This window comes from Rissa tridactyla, chromosome 8 (genome assembly GCF_028500815.1).
Source record: "Rissa tridactyla isolate bRisTri1 chromosome 8, bRisTri1.patW.cur.20221130, whole genome shotgun sequence".
Taxonomy (NCBI): Eukaryota; Metazoa; Chordata; class Aves; order Charadriiformes; family Laridae; genus Rissa; species Rissa tridactyla.
In genome coordinates this window covers 36,239,648-36,265,515 of record NC_071473.1, presented here as the reverse complement: position 1 = coordinate 36,265,515, position 25,868 = coordinate 36,239,648, and the positions used below count along the sequence as shown (strand labels likewise).

At 38.5% G+C, this 25,868-nt stretch overlaps 1 protein-coding gene across 4 annotated transcripts in view; it reads left to right on the top strand.

Moving 5' to 3' along the window:
• The first annotated feature begins 4,566 nt into the window (after window positions 1-4,566).
• Window positions 4,567-25,868, top strand: part of ABCD3 (ATP binding cassette subfamily D member 3) — a 33,161-nt gene continuing 11,859 nt past the window's right edge. The window contains exons 1-9 of one of the 4 annotated variants that reach the window (XM_054211649.1): window positions 4,637-4,752; window positions 12,840-12,930; window positions 13,299-13,404; window positions 18,086-18,122; window positions 20,462-20,563; window positions 22,157-22,245; window positions 23,121-23,190; window positions 24,053-24,150; window positions 24,805-24,928. In XM_054211649.1, the coding sequence (XP_054067624.1) occupies window positions 13,352-13,404; window positions 18,086-18,122; window positions 20,462-20,563; window positions 22,157-22,245; window positions 23,121-23,190; window positions 24,053-24,150; window positions 24,805-24,928 (573 nt within the window). In that variant the 5' untranslated portion in view covers window positions 4,637-4,752; window positions 12,840-12,930; window positions 13,299-13,351. Of the gene's footprint in view, window positions 4,753-12,839; window positions 13,405-18,085; window positions 18,123-20,461; window positions 20,564-22,156; window positions 22,246-23,120; window positions 23,191-24,052; window positions 24,151-24,804; window positions 24,929-25,868 lie in introns of those variants that run through there. The other 3 variants (XM_054211648.1, XM_054211647.1, XM_054211650.1) reach the window with 3 other exon arrangements.

Sequence of the window (25,868 nt, the reverse complement as noted above, 5' to 3'; positions counted from 1 at the left end):
CCACTATAAAAGCAGATGTGCGGAGTCTATATTGTCTTTTAGAGTATTTGATAGTATCCATGTACAGGCAGGAGACCAGATAATTTCTGAGTCTGGTCTAATAACGGTAATTCCTATGTACTTCCAGATTTTCACATGGACTTTTATATTTATGACCTGTGCTTATAAAAACTGATCTGTCATGTTTTGCAAAGACTTGAGGTATTAAGTAGAGGTATGAGTTGCTTTTATAGAGGATAGATCACAGTCGCTTTAAAAAAAACAAACAGGCATATACAGCAAAAAATGTCATCAGAAATCAAGAATATGGAGAAAGTAGACTTATGTGTAGCAATTAAGCTCTTGTGGGTTATCGTGTCAATTAATAAAGATTAGGACAAGTGCTCCTATCCCCATACGGTGGGAAAATAAGGCAGTAATGTAATGGCACAGAAAGTCTGCAAGCATCAGTATACTTAAAAGCCAATGCTCTGTACATCCTAAGCTCTCTAAGCACTTTTTTTCTATACACTCCTTATAATCTTCTCCCCACATTATTCCCAAATTTTACTTTCTGCTCAGAAAGAGTACCTTCCCACATCTTAAGTTCCTGTAACATCCCAATCATCTGAGGGGCATGCAGGAGCTGCATAAGAAAAGGGCAAGAACAAGAAGAGAAAACAGGAGGTACAAAGAAATGGAAGTGTGTCTTCCCTGTGTGTTCTGCAGATCAAAGAAAGTTTATGTCCATCTCAGTTTCACCCTGTAGGCCCCACTCTGAAGATCAAACCTGTGTTATAATCAGTGTATGTTTCATGGAGGTGGAAGCTTATGGGGTTTGAGTGGTTGATACCATATCCACATTACTTCACCCACACTGGAGTTTCAAGTTGTATGAAGTGACTAAACATATAGTGATTCCATTTGGTTGATATTAGCTGCGTTGATGAGGCTCTCACTGGGAATAGTCTGTATCATTATTCATACATGAATATGAACTGATACATAATTACATGTAGCTCAACTTCAGATGTTTAACTTCCTTCTGTTAAAAATCAAGCAACAAACTAATACTCTAGTATAGCACTTCAGCAGAATGACAGAATCTTATCACTTAACGCTGATGACTGCATTAATAGAGCAGTTCATTAATTTCCCAGCAAACCATGCCAAATTCTACAACTAAGAGATATACCTAAGAGATAACACAGATTTCACAAAAGAGACCACATCAATCCCTGGAACTGTCCTTCTTGCTCCACTAGTTATTAAGTTTTCAAATATCATAGTACTTAACATTAAACAAGTGAACAATCTTACTGAATTTATATGGACTTAAAAATTAAGCAAGTGCAAGTCTACAGAATGAAGACCAGCACTATACAAATTGCCTTCAAACTTAACTCACATACATGGTACAGTTTGCATCTTACAGCTTATCTCACATACATTAATTTCATTCTTCTGCCACCTTTCACAACATTTGTAAATTGCTCTCCCTGATATGAATATATGTTACATTGGACCTACAATAAACAACATGATTTTTCATTTAATTATTAGGTGATATGCTGTTCTCAGAATATAGTTGGGTGTTTTACGCCAAGTGCCAACAGCAAATAATACAGGTTCTTCCTGTTCTGAGAGAAACCCAGTAAGAGCATCTTCTTATTTGTTAACCTAGACTCCATTTAAAAAAACAATGTACTCACGTAATGATTAGTGGGACAAAATATTCACTCCATAACAATTTCTTACAGTCCTGACTTTCAGTCCCTCCTTAAAACTCAACTGGCTAAAATTAAGATTGACTGAGGACATGACTTGAAAATCTGAACTGGTTAGCAATTTTACTACTGCTTTTTATTAAGCAGACTTTTTTTTTTTTTAAATTGTGAAATTAAAGAACAGCTTAGGCAAATACTGCTGCTTAACACTTCAGACACGGGACCATAGCCTAACACTTTTTGTTATAGAGTTTTAAGGCTTTAATAGTAAACATGTATTTTTCTTCCTACAGGCTTCAGTCTTCCAGAGTGCACTTTCTAGTTTAAATAGCTTGCTTTCTATGAATGTTCTTACATAGCTAGTAAAAAGTTTGAAACATACCATGGACCATATTAAAAGCACAGCTGTCAATTTGATCTTGCTACTTCAGAGAAACTACACACACATGCCATATCAGAGGGACCTGGACAAGCTCAGAAGAGGGCCTGTGTGAACCTCGTGACGTTCAACAAGGCCAAGTAGAGGGTCCTGCACCTGGGTTGGGGCAACCCTTGGTATCAATACAGGCTGGGGGATGAAGGGGTTGAGAGCAGCCATGCTGAGAAGGACTTGGGGCTACGGGTGGATGAAAAGCTGGACATGAGCTTTTGTCACAAAAGCATTTGATTGGCATGGGTGATTTCATCAAGGATATGCTTAGCCATGACTGTTGTTGGAAACTGATGAAATAATGGATCAATAAAAACCTCATGTTTTGAACTAAGTGCCTATTTATCAATCATGCTAACAAAGTTATTTGGAAAAAAGGCAACATTCAAGAGTGGAGGCAGTAGAGAAACAGTGTCACACTGGATGTGTGACAAATTTTTTAGAAGATGATAGGTGTATGTGAAACTATTTAAGGACAACTTAGAAGATAAATAAAATATGTAATAGGACATGGTATTGGCTAGCCTCAAAGAGTGGGATAAGGACACTGCAGAAGACAAACACAGCAGAACACAAGTCACACAGTCATGCAAACAACAAAGGTCAGCATGGCCCAAATGGATGGACATTGTATGTAAACAAAGTTAGGCTATATTAGACAGCTAGTTCTGTGTAAGGGTACAACCAACCTAAGCTTTGGGGGGAAGAGGACTTTTAAAGTAATGTGTAGCAATATCACAGCGCTCTTGATCTCTGCACAGATATTGAGATTAAAAGTAGCAGCAAAACTGTAGTTCAAAGATTCAGTAAACCTGAAAACTTGTAGACATTTTCATTATTGTAATGATTTGAATATAAGAAGTTTACTTTGATGAAGAAACTACCTCTTTTTAGGTTCTTACATTTACCTACTGCTAAAGTATCTAAGATTAAAAAAACCAAGGTATTTTTACAAAATTAATCTTATAAAACAAGATGAAATTATTAATGCTGCATGGTTCTGCTGGTTCTGCTGTGTATTTTCCTGAGAATCAGGAACACTTTAAATAGTTAATGATTTTTTTTCCCAAAACACTGATGTACAGCAGATATTTTAAAGCAGGGAGGTTACTGTTTTGTCCAAGGTTACAGAACAAGTTCCAGAGAACTAGATTCAGTAGTCCTAACTCTAGTGCTCTAGGAAATGTGAATAATTTGATGTTTTGACATTTCGGCTTTTACATCAAAACATAAGATTGCCCCAAAATGCCTAATGATACCAAGGATGGGGAGACTGAGCGAGAAAGAAAAGTATATGTGGTGATTCACAATGAAGAAACAGAGATTACCTCTCATCAAACTGCAGCTTCAGTCCTTCTACTCCAGGCAGACATATTTGAAGGAAATGAGAATACTCAATAAATGGACTCACCTATGTGCACACTCTTATACTACAATAGCAAATGCACAATGTTTAAAGGTATTCAAATGTTTTTAAAAGCCTGTATGAAAACCCTTTTTAGATTAAAAATAAATACATTGATTCCAACTGCATTTTGATCTGCATTTGAGTTTGACCAGAGAAATTGTTTTGTTGTTAGTGTTAACCATTGCGCCAATACAGACTTTAAATATATAACTGGCCAGTTCCTGCAGAAAGTACGGAAGTACCGCCACTTTGTATACTATATCAGGTGTCTTTCTGAGGGATGAGACCACTGGATCCAGTGTAAATACAGTTATGCTGGCATGGATGTTTTTGCGGGTATAGCTCGACTTGGAGAACTGTTATTAACTCTGCTGAACAAAGCACCTGTGCGAGTATAACTGGTTTGGTAGGAGAAGGCTGACTGGCATCTCCCGCTGTACCTGGTGCGGCTCTGCCTGCGACAGGGATTGTTTTCCTGGATTTAACACAGGCGACAACTCATTCCACCCTCTGTCTGAAAGGCAATCTTGGCAGCTCCTCTCAGGGCCCTAAAAAACGAAAAAGACAGCATGTCTTAAAGTCCCTCTCAAAGGTTTATTTCGCATTGCCTCCACGTTTATATGGCGTCCGTAATTCACACGCAGAAATCCCACTGTACACCTGCACAAAGACACCGCCCCCCGGCGAAGGGATGCCTCCAGCCCCACACGGCAGGAGGTGCCAAGCCGAGGGTGACAGAGGCCGGCGGGTAGGCCGGGCCGCGGGGCTGCTCAGCCCGACCCGCCGGTGAGGACAGCCGGCGGCAGGCCCGGCCCCGCTGGCGTGGGAGGAGGCGCCCCTTCCCTCTCACCCGCTCCCTGCCGGCGTGGGAGATGGGAGAGGAGCGTTAATTACCGCTGCCGGCCTTGCACAACCTGCCCGCCGCTTCGCGGCCCAGGCTCGGCCCTGCGCGGGGCCGTCCTGGCCAGCGGAGGAGTGGCCGGGCGGGCCCCGCCTCCCTCCCTTCCTCCCCTCCCGGCATTCCCCGCGCCCGCTCGGCTGGCCTCGGCTCCGCTCGGCTCGGCTGGGCTCCGCGGCTGCACTCGCGCCATGGCTGCCTACAGCAAGTACCTCACCGTGCGCCACTCCGCCATCGCCGGGGCCACCACCGCCGCCGCCTGCGCCCTCCTCTGCCTGCTCAACAAGCGGCGGGCGGCGGCCCAGCACGGGTGAGGCGGGGCGGGCCAGGGGAAGCGAGCGGGGGGGCCCAGCCTGGGGCGGGAGGGGCGCCGGCGGCGAGCCGCAGGGCGAGGGCTGGGAGGCCGCGGCGAGCGGGAGCTGCCGTGGTCGTCCTCGCCGGCTCCCGGCCTGGCGGAGGGGCAGCCCTCGTCCCTGCCGCCACCCTCCGGCCGGGGAGGCGGCTCCTGTGGAGAGGGGTCAGGCTGCTGCCCCCGCCCGCCCGCCCTCCGGCGCCGTCGGTGCCGCTCGTGCCAGTGTCCAGCCGCCGCCCCCGCCTTGCTCAAATTGTGCTCGTTTTCTCCATTTTCCTCACGGTGAACTTCGCTTCTAGGGCTGTCCCTACCTGCACAGGCAAGTGATGGACCCCGGCTGCGGTTTTAGTGCTGCCGTGTGGCAGTCAGGCACACGGGTAGCGATCTCGGAGGGGCAGCGTCTGGTTCTGTTGCCTGTGAGGGTGCCGTACTGGCATACATGTGCCAGGGCGTGTATCTGTTAGTCTCCTATGAAGCACTTGGGTACCATAAAGTGTGGCAGATGAAGAACGTACTTCAGACTCGATCCTTTCCTGATTTTAGCATATTTGTGGCTGTAGGTTATTGACCATATGCTGAAGACCTGGTATGTTACAGTAGTACAGTTAGCTATTGTGTATTCACTAGAAACTTATCCTGGTGCTAGATTCTGACGGTGAAATGGACTTACTCAATAGACTTAAGTAATAACATACCTGTGATTAAGCAACAATCCAGTTTTATTTTACCCAACTCCTTTCATACACATGGTATCTTTAAGGGCTTCATGAAGTTAGGTAACTTTGTCATCTAACATGTCAGAAATGATACAGTGCTGACAACTCGTGCATTTTCTAGCTTACATTGTTTGTATGAGAGTAAAACCAACAAGATCCCAAACTATTGCTGAGAGTTACTCTTCTATCAAACTTACAGGGAGGGTGATATTTTTCAGGTATCTCTGCTTAATTTAGTGAAATACCATTGTAAAAAAGGAGAAGAGCTATATAGAAGGACATAAAAATGGTGAGCTGGGAGAGTTACTGACACTGTAGTGCAAGATTTTCACGCTTAATACATTATAATAGTGTCTGTAAGAAAGACTAGGCCATGCAGATGTTCTGGGAGCATCTACGTTTTAGTTCAGATCAAGACCATTCTTTTAAAGTGAATCTGCCAGTTGTCCATGCTTATGTTCTGCCTTTATTGAGGAGTGATCTTGGAGCACGCAAACTAGATTACACTCAGGTCGGAGCACATCTTCAAATGTAGATGCAAGTCCAGCACAGTTTTGAAATGCATTTGGTATATTTCCACTACTAGTAGCCTTCAGTTGATAGAAGCAGGCTAGACCTTGTCCAGAATAATCACCCTATCCCTTGAAATAAATGTAACGTGGGTCCTGGGTTGTCCCCATAAACTATTTTGCTTGCAGATCTTCTGATGTTGATCTGCAGGACTTGACAATGGCAATGCATCTGTTAGCTTGAAAGTTAATATACTGAAAGGGAGCGTTGGCCTTAATGATGAAGTCTATATTTGGAATGTGTCCTTCCTGTGTGAATCTTTGATTTTGCTAGGTACAGTGAGGCATTCATATATATCAGGTGGACCAATTGCTATTACAAGATTAGTGAGAATTGGAAAGTGGAGATAATATATGAATTATGTTCCAGCTAATTCAGCAGTTGAATGGAGTTGTTAGAGCCTGACCTGATCTGTCCATTTTCCTCTGTCTGTACTGCAGTCTTTCTGATACCTCATCCTTTACTTCTTTAATCTTTGTCTCTCAAGCCATTGTGCATTCTCAAATCTATTAGAAATGCAGTTGCTAAAATAAGTACCGTACCTGCAAACTTGATTGTTCCACTTGTGTGTACGTGTTGCTTTTCACTTTTGAGTCCCTCCACAGCTAAGGTGTTGCTACTGGTGCTGTATCGTGGCCATAGATTCCAAACTCTAACATCCAACATTCAGTTGTTTAAATAATAGTTGTACTGTCGCTTGAGTGCTGTTTTTGAGGATGGTTTTTGCCCACTGGCATTCATTCTTTTCTCCATGTTTCCCTGTGAGGCAAACCTTGCCAGGAGCCTTACAGAATGCTGCCTATCAAGACTTGGCAGTAGGTAATCTATGTTGCCTATGCCACCAGCTTAGACAAAAGCATCCAGTTATTACCATTGCCTCATCCTCCTTTAGTCTCATTAGTTCATGTATCATTCATTTCTTAATGCTTTGTTGCTATTGTAAATTATAGTGTGCTTTTGGAAGGGATTGTCATTGTGCCAAATCTTTACATATTCCAGCATACTTGTGCTGGTATATGATGCTGACATATAATAACAAGTGGTAAACCTTTGTGCAGTAATGATAAAAATCTCTAGAGCCTAGTGTACCCTCTAATTTCTGTGTTGCATTTCTCTCTGCCTCTTTGGGAAGAGGGAGAAGTCTAAATTTGTTTACTTATTCCTATGGAGAAGAATTTCACTTGGCAATCTAGATAAGTCTGGAAGACGACTGGTAGTGTATCTGCTGCTTGTGGTTAACAGAGTAAAGTGTGTGAGCAACAGTGGTGATTTAGTTCTGTATGTGTGAATTCCTTTGTTAACCTTGGTATAGAATGCCTGAAAATGTCGTGTCATGTTAGTGTGAGTTGAATTCCAGCTTCTTGAATTCTGGAAGGTGAAATTCTAGCTTTAAGCTTCCTAAGGGCAAAGGTCAATGTTGCAGAGTGGAATATAACCAGCAAAACACTGGTCTTGACAATTAAGTGGAACGTGGAAGTGTTGTAGTGCAACTGTAAACTTCACCTGCAAAACTACTTCCTTCCTCACATAGTTTACTTAAGAACAGACACTTTAAGTATTTATGCTTATACATATTTTATGTTCAGAATAAGGTATGCTGTTATATCAAGTTTTCTTGGAATAGCTGTTTTCTGTTTTATTGTTTATGTTTTTTAAAGTTAAAAAGTAAAATAACGTACAAATTAAAAAATATTAAAAATCTTTTAGCAAATCAACTTTTTTGTTACACATTCAAAAACATTTATCTTACACAGACTTTTCATATTGTGTATGTTAATTTTGGTATAGAATAATCAGTTACAGAAGTTGTAGTAGGAAGGAAAGGAGGCAACTTTCACCTACTTTTCTGCTGTCAAACAATAGGGGCAAGGTCCAATACAACTCATATCAAGTAGTAATGTATGAATAATTAAGCTGTATACGTTATGCTAACCTACCTTAGTAGGTCAAAGATCACTTAATTAGTGCTAGCTGGATTAGTCACAGATGCTCTTCTGTAAGAGCTATTACATCGCTCACAGTTTTGCAGAACTGAGAGGTGGTATCAATTGCAGCTTAGAATATATTTTAACCACTACTTTCTAAAATCTTGCAAAACAGAATGGCTAGAACTGTTTGCTTATAGTAATTTGTTAGTATTCCACATTACTTCCTTGGAGTAAATTCTCTATTTGAGTTGCTGTCCTTAAAAAGTCTGTTTCCTTGCGAAAACTTCATTTGCTGTTGGGAGGAGAGAAGTTGTCACGTGTAAATGCAATTATGACTTCAGTTGTAGTATTTGGGTTTTTTAGAATCATAAGAAGTTGTTTTGTTTGAGAGACTACGTTATCCTGTGTACATGGTACAGGGGAAAAACAATCATGACTTTAATCCGTGATGAGCTGTTTCTGCAAACAGAAGTGACTCCAGCACTGATGATCAGTGTCTTGACAGTTGAAAATGTTGCTTCCATTTAGGGAAATGGCTCATAAAATCTGTTCTAAAGACCAGTCATTCTATTTTTTCCACTATTGAGTATTGGAGACGGATTTATAGAGTGGAAGAATGAAGGAAAACCGGCAGAAGTCAGATTGCTATTCTTTGTACTTTGTCCCCTGTCGGTTAAAAATCAAGAAAAATGCTTAATGCCCAAGACTTTGTCACTGAGCAAGGTCTGAAAAGATTGACGTTTGGAATGGATTTTTTTTCTTTGCTAAGTCATAAAAAGTATTGAAATAAATATTTGAACTAATCTTTACTGTTTTCCTAAATGATGTTTTGTGCTGTAATAGAAGTACTGAGTGGTTGTGTGCAAACACAAACAATAAATGTTTCTCTTTTAACAGCTACTGTTACTAGGGGATAGCAGTTTGTTGCTATGAATTACTATTTTAATTGAACACAAATGGTCTTAACCTTACTGACAACTCATGAGTGGGGATTGTAGTTCATATTTGCACCATATTAAAAAAAATAATGGCTAAAACCATTGAAATGCTGAGCCCCTCTTCACCCCCTTGCTCCCCAACCTTTACATTTTTGCTTCTCCAATTTGGTTCACCTAAACGTTGTACTATTTTAAACAAAGACACTAAACCCTTATTAAATATAAATACTCAAAAAGATAGTAAATGCTGAAGTAGGGTTATACGGTATAGGATTGTACATTATGTTTTTTTTTTTTTCCCTTTTACTACATGCATAAAATAAAATTAAGTTACATGTTACCTTTCATCCACAAAAACCTAATCCCATGTCTGTTTTATGAGCTTTGTCTTGAATATTAGGCATTACTGCCTCAAACAAGAAGCGGCAGAGTATTTGCTCAAGATTTGATTGCTTCAGAAGTCAAACCTTAGGTGGTATTACATAAAGGAACTGGATATTGTCCATGGAGAATCAACTTGGATGACTTTCAAAAAGAAGGTGTTTAACTCATACAGCTTTCTGCTGGAAGAAGGGACTGAAAGGACTAATAGAAAGTAATTAGGGCAAAGAGTTTGGAACTGCAAGATCATGGAAAGGGAAGAAACAGAGTGCAGTTAATAGGAAGAAATTTGTAATATATGGAAAGGTGACAAAATATTTTAGAGTCTGCTGCTAGACATCACCCAGCTGTGTCCATTAGCATCCAAGAGGATGCTAGGGTTTGGACATTGGAATACCTTCTGTGGAGTTAAAAATGCACAAGGGAAGAAAAATGTATGCTTGAGGCTTTAAAGGTTAGACGTGGCTAAAGCAAGGGGAAAGGCTCATTTGAGTTGAGAGAGGTCAACAGAGTTGTTGACACAGTCTATATCAAATAGGGTTTTACACAGTTCATCTTAGGTGACACATGACCTATGGACTTGCCTGTCATTGGGTTTCTCAGCCTTTTTCTTCTGACATAGTGGAAGTAGGTATTCTGCTTTTGTCGTCGGCTGGACTGGCCATGAACCTACAGCTTGGCAGTGACTGATACAAGTACAATCAGAAGTGACAGATACACGTTCAAATGTTTGGAGGAGCTTTCAAATATAACACTAAAGTTTAAACATAACAAGTGGCAGTTGTAACTTAAAGCAAGTCATGCATTTTTATTCTGGTTTTTGTATGTTTAGATATTATTCCCTTTTGTTAGTTTGCCTGATTTCTTTAGGTTCTGAAGATGTTTAGGTGAGCCTTGCTAGTGTACTTTGCGTGAAGGGACCTTTCTAGTCCAGTCCCCCCTGACTGCTTGACAAGAAGGGTGGAATTACTTGCTGCAGACTAATAAGCTGTGACCATGTATGTAGAAACTTTAAAGGGAACCTGTGCTGCTTTTTGTGTCTGAAAAAAATTCTACATAACTACATTGAAGTAGATTTATCCAGAATGTGAGTGTGACTGTTCAGTCCACTACTTGCTGTACGTGCACTAGCATTTAAATTAAAAAAAAAAAAGGTGAAAACATGCTGATAGGATTATTAGAAAATGCGTCTAAAATCAAATTTGGTACAAGAACCTGCCTGGGGCTCAGAAAACCTGTCTTCAGCCGGAGGGTATGGAGACAGGAGAAACCAGATGACTCAGCCGTACTCCTAGCATTCCGACTGCCTTTGTTTTGGACCTAGGTAGTTAATTAGTGGTTTCTCTCTGATTAAGTTGCATAAAATGATTGCTGTCTAAGCCAGGATCTAGTTTAAGTGTGTGTAACGTTGCGAAACTTTTATTTTTCACTTTGCAGGGAGCTATAAGTCTTTTTCCACTGTTAGCTGGAAGGGAGAGCTACAGCCACAGCTCAGGTCAGAGCACGAGCTTGTGGAAAAACTAATAGCTCTAAGGTTTTTCTCTACATCTTACTTTGTTATCAAGATGCAGACTTCTACTGAAATGTAGAATTTTCTCTGACGGTACTTCATTGCCTTTGTCTCAAACGTTTGCAGAAACTTTTTGAGCTTTAGCAAATGCAGGGCAATTAAGAGGGCCTGCTTGCAGTGACACAGCTGTCAGTGACCTTCTCAGAGTCCCCTTCTTGGTTGACTCGATGCATTCTCCTTGCATTATTTTTGGTTATGCTGCAACTAGCCACCAGCCTGGAGCCAAGAAAATTGTGCTCTTGGTTTCTGTGTGTGCTCAGGGTGTACTGTGTAAATGGGCATGCTTTTGGACTGTGCCCAGGCGTCTGAGTAAGGTTTCTGCCCTTGACCTGAAATAACTGTACCGGTGCTCTCTATTCCTCTCTGTGGGGTATGCAATATGAAGCGATGTCTACCAATGAGTGTGCTGTGACTGACACTATACTTTTCTTATTGTAGCTGTTATTTCTTCACACTGTAACAGGGTATGCTGCTGCGTTCCATCTTTAGTCATTTGAATTGTATTCTGTCTTTATAATGTTACAGTATTATCTTGACTGCAAAACTGGCTTGAGAATTGCACAAATAACTGAACTATTACACAATTGTTTATCTTGTGTGTTGTTTTTTTTTTAAAGCTATGAAAATTGCCCAGTGCCATTCTAGAATGTAAGGTCTGCAAAATACAAATACAAAGGTTGCTTAGAGGTCTCTTTGAAAAGCTCCACTTACCCCTCAAACAGGTACTCTTTCTTTACATTGTGTTGGGCAGAAACTAGCCATCGTACTCTACAGAAGGAAGGTAGCATGCCCTGAAATTCCTAGTTTTTCTTGCACTGAAGCACAACATAACACTTTCAAACCTTTATTTCCTCTTCACCTGTCATTAAACTGGAAGTCTTGCATATCTCCTTTTTCATCTGCAATTCCTTGTTGTTAAGCTTAGCTCAGTGTACATTGCTTCCACTGAACTTTGTTCTGGAAGGAGACAGGTATTTCTAGATAGAGTAATCCTTTAACTTTTTCTTGTTTGCTAATAAATACCACAGAACTAGTACTCCTGAGACCTTTCAGTAATACTCAACAGCCTCTTGAAGGCTTTTCCCAGTTTCTCAAATCACTTTCTTCTTCAGTAGTGTTGAGAATTATGCTTTTCAAGTAACCACCATTGTCACCTGTTTCTTTAGAGAGAACAGCTTCACTGGTGTGGAAATGGAGTTAAACCCAAAGACTGAGTGCTGTGACCAACACTTATTTGGAGACTGAAATTGTGTGGTATTATCAAGTTTTCTGCCTCCCCCCTGTGCTATGCTGCTACCCTTGAAGTGGGATCAGCTGCCAGTACAGAGTCCTGAAACTGTTAGTTTCTTTAGAACATCTTGCTAGTTTTGGCTGATCATGTTTCTCAGTTGTTCGGGGAAGGTGTTTTGTTGTATTTCCTACTGTCTGTTGGATAAGTACTTGCCTATTTACTTATCTTTAGTGAGTTGCTATTTGGTTACCATGCATATATGAATGAAAAGTTTGGTGCAGTTGTGTCACCCCAGTACGGCTCATACGTTGCTTGTTGCCTGTATTTTTGCTGTAAAAGCTCTGTGCAGCTAAGTAATCGGTAGCAGGCTACATCTGAGATGTTGCTTTTCCTGAAACTTCTTCAGGTGATACATTTCGCATTATCTCTCTAATCTCTTCATGATTTGTGTGTGTGGTTTTTGTTTGTTTTTTTTTAAAGTGAAATCATAGAATGATTTAGGATAGAAGGCACCTCAAGAGGTCACGTAATCCAAATGTCTGCTCAGAGCAGGATCCACATTGAATTCAGACTGGGTTGTTCAGGGCTTTGTGCAGTCACATCTTGAAAACATCCAATGACAGATTCCACAATCTTCGCAACTTGTTACAATGCTCTGTTATTGTAATAATGATGTTTTTATTATTATTTTTCTTTTTTCCTCATATACAGTTAGAACCTCCCCAGTTCAGTTCACGTCTGTGGTCTCTTTTCTACGTGCCCACGCAAAGAGTCTGGTTCTGTCTCCTCAGTGGCCTCTTAGGTAAAGGAAAGCTGCAATTTATTAGGTTCATGCAATGCAGCCTTTTCTCCAGGATGATCAAGCCCTCTTCCCTCGGCTTCTTCTTATAGGGCTAGTGCTCCACCATCCTGACCATCGTGATGGCTCTCTGCTGAACCTGCTCAAGTTTATAAATTTTTTTTTTTGGTACTGGAGGTCCAAAACTGATCATAATACTCCCTATTGTAAATGGTAACCTTGATAAGGAGTGTCTAAGATATTGCTGTAGTTAAAAGTGACTTTATTATGTACACCTGTTGTAATCACTGAAGTGTTAGTTTGACTTGAGTCTGACTTTAAACACCATAAGCATAGAGAATTATTTTGAAAGAATGCTTTGTTTTGTTTAGCATGAAGGTAACAGTCAGAGGAAACACCATGAAAATTGATGTAGATTACACTCATGCTGATCTTTATATTTTGTTACCATAGATGGTCATCTGAAGCAGATGAAAGGTGAGTTTTTTAAAATTATTATTATTTTAATAGAATTAAGTCTTTATAGAAGCTCCTTCTCTTCCCATCTTCAGTATAGAAGATGATTTTTACAGAATTACTTAGTCTAGATATTCTGTAAGTTTATTCCATAGATAGATCATCTGAATCAACAGTACTTTGTATCTCATTCTACATGATTTGTTATTAGCTTTCTGGTCTGCATTGCTGCAGAGAAGTTGCTGCATCAACTATGGTGATCTGTGGATGAAATTCTGCCTTTGAAAGTAGTATTTGATGTATTGATTGCTTTAAAATTTAAGCCTGAGACTGTGGAAGTTTGGAGAAAGACTTGACTAGGGTAGTAGTAATACCTGCTGTACACAGGCAGAGAGATGTATGTAATTAAGATTTTTCACACTTCCATAGAAAATTGTAAAGAAACTATGCAGAAACAGTCTTCTAGTGTTGTTTCATCTTGGAATAATCTGTGTTCATATCCTTATCCGAAACTATGCCTATCCAAATCAATAGATTTGACTCACTGTGAGAAATATTTTAGTGCCATCATTTATCTTATGTCTTTTTCTAAATATTGTCTGGGTAACCCTTTTCAACAACCTCACCATCACCACACCTCCTTGTCTATGTGGATATGAAGGAAGCTCAGAAGTCAGAGTCTGCTCATCATCTACTTGCTACTTAATGAAGTCTGTTATTTCATTACTGTATTGGCAACTCTTTTTTTCATAACTACCTGGCAGTAAACTTAGTTTGTCAAGCATCTTCCGTGTGGAAAAACTGAAAAGCAAGCAGATGTTGGAGATGAGTTATAGTAAGTTAAGTAATTCTGCTCCAGAACTCTGCATTCTATTGATACAGTAAGAGCTTGGAAGAAAGATAGCTTTTATATTCCTATATGTTTTATTTCAGAGAAGTTAGAGCAGTTCAATATACAAGGTTTTGTGTAGTTTTGAGTAAATGTTACTGTATTAATTTGTGCTTGACTCATGCTTTCAAAATACTCTTTCCATACGTAAACTGTCGTAGTTCAGTTTAAAATTCCGTTATTTTTAACCTGCAAAGTTAGGTATTCATAAGTTCAAAAATGTAATAACTTACTTTCCTGGATGAGATTGCTTTATGGTGTATGCCATATTTTTTTTTTCTTGCCATAAAGTCATCTTTTGAATATTTGTTCTTGTAGTCTTATTTTGTCACTATACCTCTTTGTTACCTAAAGCAAGTTCTTGTATTTTCTTAGTATCTGTAATGTAACTATTGAATTCTTTTTGATAAAATCTAATGTCTCGGGGGAACTGGTGGTTGGAAGTAAAAAAGCAATCCAAATCCAGGGAACAGCAGGAGAAAAACTTCTGGACTTTGTGATATAGAAGGAAAAGGGGAGAAATTAATGGTGAATGGTCACTGCACAGTTCTGACTTTGAGATAGAGAGGAACAGAAATGTGTTCTCTATGGGGCACGTTTCACATCACTGCTGAATCCAGTGCTACTCCCATTCAAACTGTCTGGAAGTTGGTTTTGCTTTGGGATCTTTCATTGTCCCAGCCAGTCCAGCATCAGCCTCAGTACATATGCTCAGGGGAGGGTTTCGTTGTGAGTACCTCGTGATGAAGTGAAAGTAACCACACTAAAGATCAAAAGTAGAGCTCTTCTGCAATCTGATGGTAGCTGCCTGAATTTAGTAATATTGATTGAATAGGCATGTGATGAATTTTACTAACATGAGCTGTATTGTAGCTGTTACCCTCCCACATCACCAAGTCAAGCATCAGTAGCACTTGAGCTTCAAGGCACTCCTATGATAATAAAAAGCACAGTTTTAAACTCAAACTAGAGAGCGATATGTGTTGATAGAATAATCACTAAAGTTAACATTGCAGTAAAAGGCAGCCTTATGTTTCTATTCCAAGCAGTCCTTGCACTGTGCTACTCAACAATGGCCTCTATACCAGAGGAGTTATTTGCAGGAGAGAGTTTGGACAGCATGTAGCACTTGCCTTCCTTCACCAATAAGGCTTGTGATGCTCCAGCATTAAGTAAATGAGATGTCAGGAATAACAGAGAGCTTGAATCTATTCCAAATGTTAGAGCGTTCTGCTGTAACCAGATAGTCTTGTTGTATTCTTGCTGACTAATTGAGGGTGTTATTTAGTCTTTAAATGCAATGAGGATGTTACCACAATTCTCACCAAAAAAAATTCTACAGTCTGGAGTAGTGCCAATAGGTATCAGACTGAAAAAAGAGACTCTTGAGAAGGAAAAGTTCTGTAGCAATTGGCCTGTGTAAGTTTTATTCCAGGCAGAACTTTGGCACAGTCTTTTCTTGCAAGTAAAATGGTTTTACTTGTTAAAATAACAATGGCTTAATTTATTTTTTTTTTAATAGCAAGAGCAACATTTTTGGAGCTATGTAGCTGTAGCCACATTTATTTTTCTGCTTCTAGATAATCCATGCTTCATATAGAAGATTGTTTCCTTTCTTAGTGATATATTAGTCTTGTTTTGAGCTTGCATGAATTTTTTTAGAAAAAGAGAACAAAACACTGTTAAAGCTCTCTTTTCATTAGGTTTTCAACTTACAAATACTTGATTTTTATCTTAAACTTTATAAGTATAAATTCTAATTAAATGCGAGTTCACAATTAAATATCACTGTTTCTGAACAGTCCTTTCTCTTTAATGGATAATCAGTTTCAGTTTAGTAGTTTCAGCTGCTGAATTTCTCAACAGCTACTGTAGGAAAAAATGTATTAATAAATACATCAAAGGTATTCAACTGCCAGAATAATTCTGGGCCTCATCGTCTTAATATATTACTATTTTAATGTATTCACTTCTGATCCTTTTAAAGCTGAAATAGTTGTGTATTATGGGTGTTGTGACTTCAAACATTGGCAGGCCTTGAAGCAACAAAACTAGGAATTATTATAGCATATCTGGAAGAGCAGCATACTTTCCTTTTGCATTACAGCAAGTCATGAATCATCTAGGAAAATACCCACATACTTTGATAACGATTTATTCATGCCTAAGAATACTACTTTTCTCCAAACCAGATGTGATTGGACTGATCCATACTCAAGGACACTCTTTGCTTTGAGGAAAAAAAATAGGTCAATCTTTTGTACCGTGAAAAACTACAACATGTATTAAGAAGTTTCTTGTACCGTACCAGCAATACATTGCTCCTGCATCACCAGGATGTAGCTTTGAACTAGGTTGTTTTTTAGGCTTTGCACACTGTTTTAGCGTTTCCGCAGACGTGCTTCCATCATGGTCTGATTAAGTGGTATATCTCTTCTGAACTTTTATTAAGTTATTTCCCCCTGTCTGACCTCTGTTGTCTTTCATGTTCTTTGTTTTGTTTTTTGCACAAGTAGTCTTACAAGATTTTTATCTTTTCTCAGGCTTCCATCTCACCATTACCTTTAATTAAGTGTTTGTTAAATTGGCGTCTCTCCCTTCTCGCTTTAATGGTCTCCTCCTTTCCTTCTTTTCTCATATTCTGCTACCTTGCCTCTTCCTTCAGTAATTAAGTTATTTCTCTTCAGTGGTCAGTGACATTCATAGGCATGGTTTCATCCTAGATATTTTCTTTGCAGAGCTTTAAAGTGTGAAGTGATGCTGTTGATGAAGTTGTGGGATAACTGGTTGCGTGGCAATCTGCAGTTGTTTTGATGTTACAGGCAGAAGGAGCAGTGCCTTTCATAGTCTGCTTACCTGTAATTTCTTAGGTGCTGTCTTAAAAGTGTAGGAAAGTTGTAGTTTTAGGGCAGCCTGCTCTCAGTGTTTTACTATGATGCTTGAGAAATGGTAGGTTAGAATTTAATATGGTTAGCTGTCACTTTTAAACTACGTAAATGCATAAACTCTCCCAACAGCTTCATGTGCTTATCTGATGCTTGAATGTTCAGAAAGGAAGAAAAACAATCTATAACTTTCTTATATGTCAGTTTGCCTTTCTTAAAAGGAGAGGAAGAAGAATAGCATTGTACTTTTGAATGTTTGTTTAGCACTAGTCGATAAATATTTTTCTTTTATGTGTTCTGTTCTGTATCTATCTGTTCTGTAAAATGCAGGGGAAGGAAAAGACACAAAACAAACTAGGTCCCCTTCCAGTGTACACCTTTGTAGGAACTTGGTTTCACAGGATCTGACATCTTCCCCTGCAGCACATGTTTATGAACAAATAATCTTTATATGTAGTAAAATGTGTTATTTGAAAGTCAAATATAATGCAAAACAAATCTGTTTGGCTTATGTAGATAATGCAAAACATCAAAGTTGGCTTGCTTGGATTGCTGAACTGACATTCATGTAGTTTTCATTTGTGGTGGGTGGAACCATGTAGCCATGCTTGCCCAGTGTATGTGAGAAACAGAAACACTGGGACTTCAAGATACAGAAGCCAATGTAAAGCAAAACTCGGCTATGAAAGAAGGAGACTTAGTTTCCCTATGTGAAACTGAATGCTTTTCATTGTTTCATTGAGTAAGGTTTCATTGAAATTGTATAAAAACAACAAAAGGTAGCCCTGCTGTGAAGGCACTGTACTGCTTTGGAAGAAATAGATAGGGATGTAATCCCAAGCTTTCCTTTTTGTCTTTTCTGTGTAGAGATCAAGACAAAGAAATGTGTGTTAATAACAAGCAAAATACTTTATTTTTTCCTCTACAGAAAAAGAAGTGGAAAACAAGCGTTGCAGAACAATGAGGTAATTGTTTCTTCATGTAATATATTTTTAACAGTGTCAAATAATACTGGTTTTTTGGTTTTGTTTTTTTTTTTAACTTTTAAGTCCCATAATTGTGGGTTTATTTTGGATGGAATGATGGCTATGATGTAAATGTGGTTTGAATGATACTTTCAGACTTGCATTGGTGAAACAAATGGAATAATCAGGCTAGTTTCATGTAGCTGAAGTTTGACTGCATAATGATATGTGCTTGTTGTGTATCGTGCTTTTTCATCTCTGCCTCATGAATGTTTAATAACTAGTGTTGTAAGTTTGGCTGTATGCATAGCAACAAACAGCTGCCTGTAGATTTGGTATGACTTGTATTTGCTTTTTTAAAAGAAGAAAGTATGGAAAAAGATGTAGAGTCTAACAATTTCTAAAAAGTACTTCAAACTTCTGGTAGGAGGTTTGGCATTTCCCTGATCTCTTTTGTGTCTGTTAATTCATTTATTTGAAAAGTATGTATTATATCCCTTTAAGTCAAGTTTTTTTGCTTCATGTTCAAATAAAATATGACAGTTAGCCCAAAGGGCAGAGCCCATGATTAGAAATAATGCGTCATATGGTAGTATCAATAGATAACCATTCCACGTACCTTCCATCTTTGCTGAAAACTTAAGAAAAGGCTTGCACTGGATAAATATAAAGACGTATTCAAGCATCATGTTAGCTTCTAACCAGACCTTGACTGTGCTACCTGCCATAAACACCTGTATTGTACATAGCTATATCTATTTGTAAAAATCTTAACTAGCTTTCTCTTATTCCTGCCCATCTTGAACAAAATTATACTGAATGAGGAATTAACAGTCTAAGGAAAAAAAACTCTGGGAAAGAAGGTATTGGCACAAAAAGTGCAACACAGAAGTAGAAACGGGGAAGAGACAAATAGAGAGGAAGAATAGGTTTAGCTCAGACATCGATTATGTTTAGTCTGGTACTGCTAGAAACTTGGCACATCAGGCATTGTGTTTGTCACTTCCATTACAGAAAAGCAAAAACATGTCATGCTTCGTTAGGCCTGGACAGTAGTCTTTAGCTGTTGGGATTGCTTGGATTTTAGTGTAAATAATTTTTAATAAAATACTTTTATCATCTGCCATATTGCATCCTATCTGGCTAGAATTTTTATCTGTAGTTTGCATTTGCATAGTTTTTTGCAAAGGACTATAGTTGACTTCATGCCATGGACAACAGGTGTAAGCTTATTCACAGAGCATTCAGAGAAAATTTGTGTTTGCTGGGTCTCAGAGCTTGCACTTTTTGCCCACCATGTTGCATATGTAAACAGTAAGTGAAGAGATTAATTTGGGCTCTGTGCAAGTTTCTGTGGTTTAATGATCTTTGGAAATTAAAAATAGTGTGCTTGATAGGATTGTCTGAGTTGATCAGTGGTTAATCACAGGCTACTTTTTGCCTTCCCTATCCTGTCTCCCTAGTTTTTTCTTTCAGGTTTCTCATCTGAGCGTGTTGTACTATTACTATAGGTATTGATAACTTATGCTTCAGGTAAGTCTTGGATGGTAAAGATAGCAGGATTAGGTTGATTGGACAGGACTTGTTTTAAGTACACTTGTATGGCCTTTTAGTCTGTTTTTAGGGCTGAATCCTGATGTCACAACTGTGAAAACCTGGACTATTAGCTTGTTAAGAAGTACTCGGATTAGTCAGGACGGAAGATAAGGTTATACAGAATAAAGAAATGCAACTGAATCAGATAGAAGGTGTTTCGGTATAAGAGGGTTTTTAAATCTGGTAGATTTAGCTCACAAGGAGTGTGTTGCACTGTTTTTTAGAAGTAAAGGAATAATAAACTCTGGTTTCACTTGAAGCAAGTTTGGGCTCTACAGTCAAGGAGTTTAAACCATTGATGCTCTGGAGAAATGATGGAAGAAATCTTTAAAAATACTGGCCAATGGTGTTCTAGAGACAAGCAATGTTAAGAGATGGCAGATTGTATTCTAAGTTGTAGTTGGATGTTTTAATGCAGTGGTCTGCATTGTTTGTGTATCACTCTTAATGTAGATTTGAAATAAATACTGTTTTATATCATGGTAGCTACTTCCTGTTGCAATTTTTTTGGAAAGCTTAGTTCTCTTACTTAGGATTTCTGTTAGCTGGGAGGGCATATGCTCCCGATTCTTACATTTCATTTAACTTGTGTGAGCCAGTCTTAAATTGGAGGGAAATACTGCAAATGCTGCAGAAGGAAGGAAGGTAGCTTGAAATATGAATGGGAAAATATCAGATCAACATTTAAATAATACATTACCAAAAAAGTCTCAGTTTTCTTATTTCGCTTGTTCTATGTGCAGCAGAAAGAGGGAAAGAAGGAGCGAGCAATGGTGGACAGAGTGTTTCTTGCAAGAATATGTCGAATCCTGAAAATAATGGTCCCTAGAACACTTTGTAAAGAGGTAAGTATTGCCTGCAGTAACAAATAAAAATGAGAATTTTGGGGTCAAGTTTTCTTTTGTAATTGTATCGCAATGTAAAGAAAAGCATATACTTTACCTGAATAGGACTAAATTGTACTACATTTTTTAAAATAGCAACATGCTAGTTTAAAAATGTACATGTGTGTTCAGTTGTTAAATCACTAAAAAGTTGCATTCTGGTTTCAATTACAAGATAAGCCATTTACTGTCAGCTAATAATTACTATCTGTAGCATATCTTTTAAAAGGACATCATGAGTTTTGCTTGATTTGATGTAGTACATTTCTCTGTGCAAATGTGTCCCATCTTTAAATAGCATGCTATTCATCCATAGTTCTGCTTTTGTAACTTAGATCTAGGCAACCCTTATTGGAAAGTGAATTTGTCAAAAAGTTTGTTAGCATCATTTCAGGAAAACTATGCAGACTAGAATTTAGCAAGATAAAATTGTTTGGCTCAGCATCTTTCTCATGCTTTCCAGAATACTTACGTTTTTTAAGAGAGCATTAGTTGAGCTCAGAAGGTAAGTGATGAACTGTAATATATTAGAACTTTGACATACATCAGGCACAAGAGCAATGACTTGCGCTTGTACAACGTACAGAATGTAGAGGAAGCATGGCAGCCAGCTAGCCTGGATAAACAGGGACCTTCAACAGCTTGTTCACAAAAAGGAAGTACACTGAAGGTAGAAGCATGGATAGGAATGCCTCAGAGTGCTGACAGAGCTGGCCTCCATCAACTTCAAAAGGTCATGGCCATCAGAAGAGGTTCCTGATAATCACAAAAACATCCAAACATCATTCCCGTCTTCAAAAACTGGAAGCTGCAGGCTGATCAGCCTTGCCATATTCCTAGTAAGGCTGTGAGCAAATCCTCCTGGAAGCGAACTGTGGCCACGTGAAGGACAAAAAGGTGATTGCAGCCAGCCTGGATTTACGAATGTCAGATCGTACCTTACTAACCTGATTGCTTTCAGAGATGAGATGACTGCCTCCGTGGGTAAGGGAAGAACAGAGGATGTCGAATACTTTGGCTTTAGTAAGGCCTTGAGGCTAAGGTCTCTCCCCTAGTACCCTGGTAGCCAAACTGAATTGTCTGAATGAGCGGACATGAGGTGGATGGAAAACTGTCTGGACTCTTGGGCTTAAAGGTTTTTGATCAATGGTACAAGGTCTAACTGGTTACTAGTGGCCCTGTTTTGAGTGGGGGGGTTGGAGTAGGTGACTTTCAGAAGACCCTTATACTTGTATGACTCTATGCTTATGGCAGAAGGGTGTCTCAGAATAGCAGTAATGTCTTTATCCCTGCAATCCTCCATCTTATAGGCTATGTCTAGTATACATATCAACCAAATACAACTTTTTAAAAGACAAACTATCCATAAAAATGTAATTAATATTTTATTAAAAATATTGTATGCTAATGTGTTTCCTGCAAATTAAGCAAATATTACATTAGCTGGGGGCAGCAGGGTACTACTCTCTTCTAGTAAGTGCTCCAACCATATCTATCAGAAAAGTGGTGTATTTTATCCATTGTTTAACTGTTACACTTCTATTTTTGTACTAGACAGGTTATTTGCTGCTTATTGCTGTGATGCTGGTAGTCCGCACTTATTGTGATATTTGGATGATTCAAAATGGAACAGTTATTGAAAGGTATCTATAAACTTGTTATTTTTAATCAGTCTTTCTTGTGTTTAACAGGGAAAGTAGTCTGTCAGAACACATAGCTTGCTTATTTATATAAAACAGTTGGGAAAACTGATGTAGTTGCAGTTCTTGCGGGGGGGAACCCTATATTGTTTTTAAAGAAAAAAAAATTTTAATCAACTGTTTTTCTGCTGTTCGACACAATTTAATTTTTTTAACCAACACTTACTTATTAAATGATTTTCAGTTCTTTTGGTCACATTTTGTACACTGAAGACTAAATCTTATGTTGATCTGAATGTCCAAGGTGCCACTTCAGAATAGGGGTTCTATGTCATAGACCCAGACTTGTTACTTGGATATTAGGACTGTTACTTCTTCCTACTGAGTTGTTTGCTCTTTAGAGTGATAAACACAATGCTTTCAGTCTTACTGCTATAGAAAGTGTTTTCTAGACTCTGATTAATCTTATTGCTCTTGTTGCTAATTGAAGCAAGTCAGAATTTGTCTTAAAGTGTGAATTCAAAATGATATTGTACTTCAGGAGATACTTTCAGTGTTTTGTAGAATGGAAGGACTGCTTTCCTTCTTGTGACAAACTATGAAAGCAAAGAAGGAAAAGAACAGATATTCTTTGACCATGCATTTCTGAGCCCCTAATGTGGGTAGTTATTGCAGAAGAAAGATGATAGTTGCTTAGTCTGTCACTTATCACTTAACTTACAGAAGTCTGTCATACTTGATCCTACAGCTGATACTACAGATTTCCACCGTGATTTTTTTCTCTATGTGGTCCACTAAGAATTTATCCACTTAAGACATGCTAGTTTATACTTTCTTGTTTCTCTTGTAACTAACTCTTAGCTGATCGTTGTTTACAGTGCTATCATTGGCCGCAGCAGAAAAGATTTCAAGAAATATTTGTTCAACTTCATCGCCGCAATGCCTGCTGTAAGTGCTTTTCTTGTGCTTGCCTTTTAGTAGAACATGTTTTAAATGTAAATTAAGAATTTGAGGAAAAGATATCAAATGAGTGTCTTAAAACCCATGGAAATGACTTGTTTTACATGCAGGTCTGCATTTAGACACGTTTCATTTTCTGTCTCCAGTTTGTGGGAGGCTCTATCAGCATGTTTCCTTATTGATTGCAACTATTTTTCTGACAGATATGTTGAGGTTTTCAGGTTGGTTTTGTTGATAGCAATTTTGACTGATAGCTTAACGTTCCATCTGTGGTACTGCGTAATAACGTCTTATGGGTTGGATGATGTTTCAACATTGTAGATTTGGGATTCTTTTGATGCCATTGAAGATGAAGATTTCTTTTTAGTCTTACAGCTTCTTCTGAGATTTGTTATGTTTTTTTTTTTCCACTGTTTAACTTTCCTTCAGCTTGTCAACATCTCTGACCTGCACCAGATAGAAATAATTGTTACTACCTAATAGATAATGTTATCTGGTTTACAATATATTTAAAAGTGAATCAATCAGTTTAAGGTAATGATTGTCAAATGGTGGTTCTTTTCTAAAGCTTATCAGAAGAGCTGAAGATATGCTATATGAACATAATTTTATATTAAATCTTTTGATGTGGTGAGATCCACTGGGAACTGGAATCTTAAGAAATGTAGACAGGAACCTAATTAATGGTCCTGCAGATGCTCTGTGGTTGGTCTTAGGTGTGTTAGTAGTATTAGTGACTTCAAGGGGAGAATTCACCTGTTCTAAAGTGTTTGCACACTTTATACGGCAAAGTGATCTAAGTATATTAAATCTTGTTAGCTAAATATTGAAGTACTGTCTCTTATTTTAGATCTCTTTAGTGAATAACTTCCTGAAGTATGGTCTAAATGAATTGAAACTTTGCTTCCGAGTAAGACTTACCAGATACCTCTATGAGGAATATCTTAAGTAAGTAATACCTTGTTAATGTCTAAAGGTTTTAAAAACTGAATTGATTAAAATCAATCCAAATCATTTCAAGTACATGGTAAGAAGGTAGCAAGATGCTTAATAGGCTAGGTATACTGTTTAGAAAAAGCTTGTGGCTGCAGTTAATGTGCAGTTAAAGATGAATGGCATGTCTAGGTTGTATGTGACACAAAGACAGCAAAATTGGCTCAATTGGGGAAAAAAAATGAAAAAAATGCACAGTACTGCTTCCATTACTGGGTCAGCTTCCAAAGTACTTCAGTTGCTTTCATATGGAGCTAATAATCCTGCAGGCTGTATTGGATGCATGAACTTGAGTAGCGTTTGTGTCCTTCTGCAATGAATTTTGCTTGTCAGGTGTGCTGATGCAGAGATTTTGTGAGGGTTTTCTAACTCTTAAGTGCAGCAGCAGTGCATAGAGCAGCATGGGTCTGAGCTTCAGCTGAAGCCTAAACAGTTCTGCAGGATTTAATGTGGATCTGGTCAGGCAGAAGCACAAGCTATGTTGACTCCATACAGTCAATTAACGTTTGAACTACTTTCCATCTCGGTTGTATGAAGGGGGGGCTTACAATTATTTGAGATCCCAGGTAATGAATTTTTTTCTGCCACTTAGCTATTGTTTTGTTTCAGAGCTTATACGTACTACAAAATGGGAAATCTGGACAACAGAATAGCTAATCCAGATCAACTCCTTACACAAGATGTGGAAAAATTCTGCAACAGTGTAGTGGACCTGTACTCAAATCTTAGCAAGGTAAGTCTCTTCAAAGAGAACTTTCAGTAATAGCTGTGAACATCTAGGATGTGATGTCAGAGCTCAAAACGATTGCTTGCATTTATATGTGTATTGGTTGGAGTCTAGTGCTAAAAAAAGTTATTTATGGTATTACATCATTTCATACTCTGTGCTTTCCATGACCTCTGCTAAAGCGCTGTTGTGGATTGTTATAATTTGTATTAAATTTTCTTTTAAAGAACGTAGCACGTTCTTTTGCAGTTGGACAGTGATGAATATGCTTTCTCAGCTAGTTAAGTTTCAGAAGAAAATCAATGGCTAGCTTTTAGTAACATACAAATGTTATTTTGGGTACGGAGGTTTGGTGGAATAAGCATTTCCCTCTATTCCTGTTGTAAATTTCAGGGGGTTTAGGTAATGAAGTAGAATACTGTTGAAATTTTTAGACTAAACTTTTTTTTTGAAGCTGTTGTTCATAAAAGCAGAAGTATAAAGCTAAACACAAGTTGATGTGTTCAAAAACTTCTTGCTACAAAGCCTGTAGTTTGGCTGCCCTGGCTGTGAGGGAGAGTGTATGGAACAAGATGCTGGCAAATAGGAATATTGTTTCTGTCAGGTACATAGCCAGCTATATGGCATTGACCTTCTGCTCAGTATTTGTCACAATTACTTCATTTAAGTAATCACGGGGTCTAGTCAGCTTGTCTTAGTGAGCAGAATGTTATTACAGACCTAATATAGTAAAGTACTTTTTTGTATGGTATGTATGCAGGGGGTTGGAACTAGATGATCTTTAAGGTCCCTTCCAACTGTAACAATTCTATGATTCTGTGTACTTTGTCTGAATATCATGATGCTTTTACATTCTATTTTTGTGTGAATGTTTTCAGGATAACGTCATGTGGCTGAGGTTCCTTTTGTTTTAGCATTGAGTTTGTATAATGTGTTAACCAGTATT